Below are 7,930 nucleotides of genomic sequence, written 5' to 3' on the forward strand. Positions count from 1 at the left end.
CAATACAATACACGTAATTTCAGTCACAACATCAAACGGCGCACAGTCGCGGTACACGTACTCATTATCGATCAAAATCACTTCGCAAACTCCATTTCCGTCTCTCCTCGAAAGGTATGATGTGGATGATGTTTCTCTCTCTTTACTATCAGTTTGACTTGCAATTTTAATTAAGAGCCATTTTTCGAAATATAGTCACAACTAGGGTTTATATACATATATGTATAGGCTGAAATTTCAGTGATTAAGCATTTGATGAACTTTTGGCTCGATTTGTTGGACAGTTCAAGCGATTGAATGTTGGCTTACTCTGCTATTATCAGAAGGCAACAGTTCTTGATAAGGTCGTTGGGAGGTTACAGTAACAATCACAATTATCAACGGAACAGAATGCATTCTATGAGCCTAGAGGCCGACGCTCTCAACATCCTCAGATCAATCACTCCAAACCTTGACCCAACCAGGCATAAAGGCCAAGCTGGTGAAGCTCTCAATTATGCTATCCACTTTCTCATTTTGTTAATTATATAAGCACACTGATAACTATCTTCAAGCATTAATGGCGGTTTTGAAAAATTGGGATTTTTATGTATGTGTAGGTCCCTATTCTCGCACGAGTCTCAGCTTCTTCACTCTATTTAGAAAAGTGAGCATGTGAAGAGATTTTAGAGATTCTCTACTGTAATGTTTCAAAGGCACTACCATGGCTTAGGGTAAATAATGATGAGAGGTTTGGAATTAAGATACTGAATAACTATTAGTAGGGCTAGTCTAGTGCACGAGGCTCCCGCCACTGCAGGGTCTCGGGAGGAATTGATATATGCAGCCTGTCTCTGTATCCGGAGAGGCTGTTTTCTGTTTTTGAAGCTGTCACAGTGGAACAACCTTATTGTTTTGCCAATGCCTTTCCTCTACTGAATAACTATTAGTGTATATTTTAATGTTTGAGTGGATTTGTGGTCACCAAAATTAGGGCAAAGCCCAATCTAGGAGGGACATTCATTTCGTGGAGAGAGTACAAGACCAGCCACATTAATTCTCTTCTTCTAAGTTTGGCACACTAGGACTCAAGGTGCAGAATAGTGTGATCCATGAAGGTCTGGATCAACATGCATGAGGTTTCATGTGTCAAAGCCACATTTTGCAAAAGATTTTCCAGAAAATTTTCTTTTGACGTAAAGAGTGTCAATTCTTATGAGAAGTATGCATGTGTTTTCAAAAGCCAAGTATATGATCCGTGACGAAAAAGAAAGTACCTAAAATAACCATTGTTGTCTATTTTCAGATGGAATTCAACATTCCTTTGTTCCCTGTTTCAGTCATTTATAAGATTATAACTAATGAACCCACTCTGTACTGATGTAAATCTTAGCTATCTGTTATGTTTGCTTTATATGACAAAGTTTCATTTTTCTTCCTGGTACGTGTAACGCTCTTCTGGTTTCCTCACATTCATGTGTTATTTCGGCTATTTGTTAATTAGGGAAGATAGCTGTTATTGGTGGCTGTCGTGAATACACAGGTGCTCCATACTTTTCTGCTATATCAGCTTTAAAAATTGTTAGTTCTCTAACTTTCTCTCTCTTTTATTTCGATTTTATATATTTATGTATTTGTCAAGTCTCAGTTTTATTTTAACTTCTTTGATGAGAACTTTGTAGTTATCTCGTATTTACCACCCGCAGTATGAATGATCTTTTCTTTCGCCTCAGGGTGCAGATTTGTCCCATGTCTTCTGTACTAAAGATGCAGCTCCAGTTATAAAGGGCTACAGTCCCGAGTTAATTGTGCATCCTGTCTTAGAAGAGTCTTACAATGTTAGGTAAATTTCTAAAACTAAAATCCACTTAAAATTTCTTTTCTTTGAAATTTAGAATTAAATGTGGCAGAGGGTGCTAATTTTGCTTGCCATACTCTCAGGGATGAGGACAAAGGATCAATCGCAGCCAGGGTTCTTGCTGATTTTGATAAGTGGATGGAAAGATTTGATTGTCTTGTTATTGGTCCAGGCCTTGGAAGAGACCCATTTCTTCTGGTTAGTTTTTGTTGTCTTTCAAAACCATATTTATTTTGCGAACAGTAACTCAAGTTATGTAGTTCATAGTATTTTTCGACTTTTAAGGTCAATTTTGTATGTTCCAATTTTGCTCAAGGCATACATATGGCTATAAGAATGAAGTTACACACTATTAGCTGTTTTTATATGGGAAGAAGAATTGTGAGATGATATGAACTCAAAAGAGTTCGTTCCTGATTTTTTTTTATTTTTTTTTCACATAGACATGCATGCATGCCATTATGCCGTGGACGCATGGTTGAATATATGAATGTGGAAGCACAGATGATTAACCATATTTTTAGAAAAGCAATCCACGAGGCAAAAAATTCTGGAGTAACTATCAGTCGAGTTCAATTGTAGACAATCATGGAATCTACTATGGAAATCCTTAAAGTAAACTCGAGCCATGTATGGTACTTGTAAGAGTCTAATAAAGTTGTGCATGAGAAATGAATTATCATATGATCCAACTGGTCTGAACTGAAAAGAAAAAAATGGTTTGCCGGCTCAATTTTATGGTCGTAACTCGTAACTAATGATTTTCTCCACTAAGCAACTACAGTTGGTTAAACTATGGGTGAGATTATTCAGATTTGTGATAAGCTTGTTCCTTGTCTGCATCTCACACTTTGAGGAGTCGATGAGTCCTAGCTGCAGAATAAAGAACAAACCTTATATGTTTCTTTTCATTGCTAGAGCTAATTATGTCATTTCGACTTGAATTAAGGATTACGTGATATCATATTACAGAAGAATGATCTCATTTTCACTTTCTGTTCATCAGTATTTTTCTAGCTGCCTGTGCTGTTTATCCTGTCAAATGCTAGTTTTCTAAAGGTTGCACATCCAGGACTGTGTGAGTGATATCATGAAGCATGCAAGGCAGTCAAACATCCCGATAGTCATAGATGGGGTATGTGATCACAGCTATGTACCTTAAGTATATTCTGAAATATCAAGTGCTATTTCAGAATATACTCCCTTTTTTTAATCCTGAAAAAAAAAAAAAAAAAAAAAAAAAAAAAAAAAAAAGTAATATTCTGAAATATTAGCACTTGGTAATTTTCGTCAATCCATAATTCTGTATACTTTTTTAATGTTCTTGTTTGGCTATGCCTTTATCAGGATGGGCTCTTTCTTGTTACAAACTCTCTTGGTCTGGTTAGTGGTTATCAGTTAGCTGTCCTGACCCCAAATGTCAATGAATATAAGCGTCTTGTTCAGAAAGTGCTAAATTGTGAAGTAAACGATCTAGAAGCTCACGAGCAGTTATTATCTCTATCCAAAAGGTGAATTCTCTTTTAAATTCATCTAGATTGTATCTAATCACTTTGTGGCTTCCTATTGAACGATATGTACTTTGTATGTTCAACAGTTCCACTATCATATTCATTGTTCTGTATTTAATGATTAAAACTTTTTCTTGAGGAATCATCAGAGAATGTTATTTTGCTTGTGCTGATTAGTGCCGACATACAATACTTGTACTTAGTGTCAGACACACACACACACACACACCGATTTATTTACTGTGCTGACGAGCGGTGTTATGAAATATTTCTACTTGAACATCACAAAATGACATACATGTGCACGGAGGAAGGAACATAACCACCCTGAGAGACGGTTATTGATTAAAGTACAACTTGAAAGCTGCAACTCTCAACTCATTTGAGAGACGGTTACTAACATACCATATTGTCTTGTTCAGTTGACCAGATCAATTAGCAGATGCTATGTATTTAAGAAAGACTGGAGTATCAAATTAATGTAAAGATGAGACATTTACTTTTGTTGCAAAGCTATTGCCTAATGTCCACCATGCATTATGTGTTTTAAAAATTTTAGCACGACTCTGTAGAAATATTGAGCGCTGAGAACATTCAATTTGTAGCATGGTTCATATCTTGTTCACTTCCTGTGCATCATGTGGGTCGTTTTTTTGTGAATGCACATCTATGTTGCAAGGATGATGTGTTGCTTAAGTCTGCATTTTACATGATGCAAAAACATAACCTAGAAAGTAAATATTCTTGTCGTATGCTGGCAACATCCTCATTAATATCTGTGCATAAAGCAGTTCAGCACTGTTTGGACTTGCACATCTTCTAACACCTCTATGTTAGAAACAGTATGAGTGAGTGAGAGATCTTACTAGAATTGTGATTATTTCCTTATGGCCAACTAATATAATGATCCTCTTGCCCACTTTAATGTCTGGATTCCATTTTATTCTATTTGGAGGGCTTTGTATTCATTGTTGAATCATAATGTACAGTTATCCATAATTGAGATAATCAAGTTTTGATGTACTCTAATGATATTTACCATTGGATTAAATCTCTTCTTGATCAGGATTGGTGGGGTAACCATTTTAAGGAAAGGAAAATCTGATCTCATCAGTGATGGAGAAACAGGTATTTATGTAATTGATCATATTGTTAATTATCATTCAGGGAAAAAAAAAAATTGTTAATTATCCTTTTTGTGGTTCAACAATCTCTGGTTTTGAAAAGGTTGATAATTGATTTTGCTTTTTCCTCTTTTTTGTGCTTGATTACTATTTAATTTATGTTACGAATTTATCTCATGAATGATAAGAAGTGTTGGATTAAACATGACAAGCTTGGGTTGAGAAGTGTTGGTCTATTGCTTGATTACTGTTTGATGTGATTGCGTAGTCCTGCTTTCAGGCAAGTGGATCCACAGGTCAATTGATGCTTGTAAACCTCTTAGGAATAATTATATGAATACTTGATGGACTGAATATTTGCACTTTTGCATTATAGTGGTTTCAGAAATAGTTCGAGCAACAAAGAATGGTGCATTATTTGTATATGGATTGGTTAACTAAATTTTGCAGCCTTGTGAATTGGTTGTCTAAAGTGCTTACAGTAACAAGTTCTTGGCATTGTCATTCTAGTACCTTTGTCCGTTTAATATTCTATTATCCTGTTGAATGTGTAACCACTTGAAACAAGCCAGTGAGCTAAACTGCTTTGATCTAATTTTTCATCCTTTATGTAGTCAAATCAGTGAGCGTCTATGGTTCTCCTCGACGCTGTGGAGGCCAGGGTGATATACTTTCTGGAAGGTAAGTTATGTTATATTATTTTTGGCACAAACTTTGTTGAAAGAAATCTCATGTGTAGATGGCCTCTGTTCTGTTTCATTGGAACATTTTCCTTTTGTCAGTTCAGTTTTTTCCTTTTGTCAGCGTCATCTATGAGTTCCCAAATATTACTTAAATGCCTCCCTTTTTCTTCAATCTGCTCTCTTCTCTTTGGCCTTTTTGTTTTTGGTTCATGTAACGATGGACTCTAGAAACATGAAGATAGGAGGTTATGCTTTTTAAGTTGTCCACACGAATTTATTCCTTTTCCTCAAAAGGTTTGGTTTTGGGTGTTGGGGGAGAGGTGCATCTGCATGTAGAGAAAGAATAAAAGCAGTGTATGCTGACAGGTTCTGTAGTTCGAAACTTGGTTATGTCTGATGAACAATAAAAATCACGATGCCACAAATGTTAGAGCCAGTGTGTGAAATGTCAAATTCTTTTTAGTTAATGAACTCGTCAGATTTTTTATAATAGAAAAATTAAAAAATATACCACACCCTTCTGTTGGTCTCAGTGTTGCTGTATTCCTGTCTTGGGCGCGTCAGTGTAACTTGGCTGCTGAAGGGAAATTGAGTATGAATCCAACCATGTTGGGGTGCATTGCTGGGTCTGCTTTATTGAGGAAGGCAGCGTCAGATGCATTTAAGTACCATTATAGGTCAACCCTCACCAGTGATATCATTGAGCGCTTGGGAATATGGTAAGCTTCCTAATACTCGATTGATGGTTCAGCTAAATAGCTAATATATTCATAATCTAACAACATTTAATCTTTTCTTTCCACTTTCCTTTTTGTTTCCTGTCCAGTTTTGAGGATATCTGCCCATGCCGTTAATGCCTGATAATGAGAGGTGAAATTGATGGTCGTGGCCTTCGTCAGGGTTAAACTGCCATGGTGAGGAACTATGACCTGTGCTTTCCAAACTACACTTTGTCGTCGCCATCTTCTTCAGCTTGTTCTTCATCTTCCTGGTCGTGTACGAGTTCAAATTGTCTTTTCCCTCTCGTTTGAGGGTTAGTCAATAAATTTAAGTGCACTTGTTCACTCTTTTTAGCAAGAGTAGGGAATAATATAGTTGTGTCAAGGGCGCGTGAAGTTGTCATATAGAGATGTGAAGTTTAGATGATGCAAATGCAGCACTTTTTTTGTTTACAGAAGTCTCTCTCTACTACTTGGTGTCGGCTTTCTAAAAAATGGAGGAAGAGACTCCTATTCAGATTTAGTTTTTTATTATTCACCGGGGAAGTTTATTATTAGCATTTTCATTTTCATTTTCAACTTTCCCAAATGACATGACATTCATGTTACATGACAGCTTCAATAAGGCATTTCAATTATTATAATTTTTAGTCTTCTTCAAAGATAGAAATTTATTGAGAGTGAGCAACATAATTTTTTATGTTTTTTTTGAAAGTTTGGATGGTAGCATCATAATGAGTTTGGGAGCCAGCAACCAAAATTGCTTACCCCATTAAAATTTCGCTACGTTCGAATTCAGAATTAGAAGTAGGGAATTTTAGTCAATAAGTTGTCCATCCATAACGTAAATTTGTGCAATGAAAATGTACACAAATTAACCTTTGTCTCAAGAAACATTTAATTAATGGTGACGGGAAAAAAGTAGATTAGGCATAGAAGATTTGTAAATAAAATTAATTTAATCACAAACTGAGTTCTTGTGCAATTTTCCCTAGCATGGAGGCAAGTACGAGTATTTGCATACGCAATTGCCTGCAAATCATATGTTTCATTCAAATTTAGGTGTTTCTGCAAATTGCATTTTCATCACAGTGGGAATTGTGGAAATGTAATAATTGAAGAACAAATAAAGTCAGCATTTTCAATATAAAAGAACTAATTTCCAACTCAAGGAAAAACGAATGAGAACTTCAAGCTGAATTGCTACATGATTAGTTCTTTAAATAATTAAATTGTTTCCAACTTCAAGGGGGCCTTTATATAGCTGCAAATATATATATATATATATATATATATATATATATATATATATATATATATTTGTTCGAAACCATTAAGTTTGAATAAGATCAACAAAAATCTATGCAAAGATGGTTCATATTTAGCTACTAAGGAAGACTTAGATGAGACATTACGTTTTCATTTTAGAAATTTTGGTTTTGAAGGTTATTAAATTTCACTACTTATTCTTTTTCTCATCTACTGGGATAAAAGAATCATGTTTTTCCATTCCTTTTACATCGCATTTTTATTCAAATTACAAGTTATCCTGTATTTTCTTTCAAACCCTACCCATGTTTTTACTTTAATATGGACTAATCGGCACACTTGGTGTGGTTTCTTTTGTATATTCGTAAATCATCTTAATTAATTGTAATTTTCTTTGCATATTCTTAAAAAATTCTTAATTAATTTTCTCTCGGTTTCTGCTTGGGGGTGGGACTTGGGTGGGACTAACCCGAGCAACCCATTCCTGCCCGAAATTTTTACGAAAGTGGATAAAGTATTTGAGATCGTGGGATGAAACTGGGTTTAAACTTTAGAGTTCGAATTTATTTTTGGATGGGATTTGGGCAAAGGGCTTTTGTAATCCAAGGAATCCGAAAAATCTAAAATATAAATAAGTTATAACTTTTATATTTAAAATTAAATTATTAATAGTATCATTAGTCAAGAATTCATCATATGAGATCATATTATTGATCTAAGATTATTTTATACATAGTTTGGTAAAATTTGATTTCTTTTAATATTAATTTATTAGTAGGTTATTAAA

General features: G+C 34.9%; 1 protein-coding gene across 1 annotated transcript; it reads left to right on the forward strand.

Annotated features, from left to right (window-relative positions):
• LOC132275161 (ATP-dependent (S)-NAD(P)H-hydrate dehydratase) lies at positions 1 to 6,518 on the forward strand. The gene is made up of 11 exons (XM_059776574.1): positions 1 to 114; positions 285 to 481; positions 1,484 to 1,560; positions 1,713 to 1,822; positions 1,921 to 2,035; positions 2,910 to 2,972; positions 3,185 to 3,348; positions 4,415 to 4,476; positions 5,087 to 5,153; positions 5,689 to 5,874; positions 5,982 to 6,518. Exons 2-11 carry the CDS (start codon positions 298 to 300, stop codon positions 6,007 to 6,009), a joined length of 1,056 nt encoding a protein of 351 aa, XP_059632557.1. The 5' UTR covers positions 1 to 114; positions 285 to 297; the 3' UTR covers positions 6,010 to 6,518.
• The last annotated feature ends 1,412 nt before the right edge of the window (positions 6,519 to 7,930 follow it).

This window comes from Cornus florida, unplaced genomic scaffold (genome assembly GCF_030987335.1).
Source record: "Cornus florida cultivar Cherokee Brave unplaced genomic scaffold, ASM3098733v1 CherokeeBrave_3.0.0_Hap2_Chr09, whole genome shotgun sequence".
Taxonomy (NCBI): domain Eukaryota; kingdom Viridiplantae; phylum Streptophyta; class Magnoliopsida; order Cornales; family Cornaceae; genus Cornus; species Cornus florida.

Coding starts and splice junctions, on each gene's coding strand:
- LOC132275161 (XM_059776574.1), top strand. CDS start 298: ATGTTGGCTTACTCTGCTATTATCAGAAGGCAACAGTTCTTGATAAGG. Junction 1,561..1,712: donor CTATATCAGCTTTAAAAATT/GTTAGTTCTCTA, acceptor CTTTCGCCTCAG/GGTGCAGATTTGTCCCATGT. Junction 1,823..1,920: donor GAAGAGTCTTACAATGTTAG/GTAAATTTCTAA, acceptor CCATACTCTCAG/GGATGAGGACAAAGGATCAA.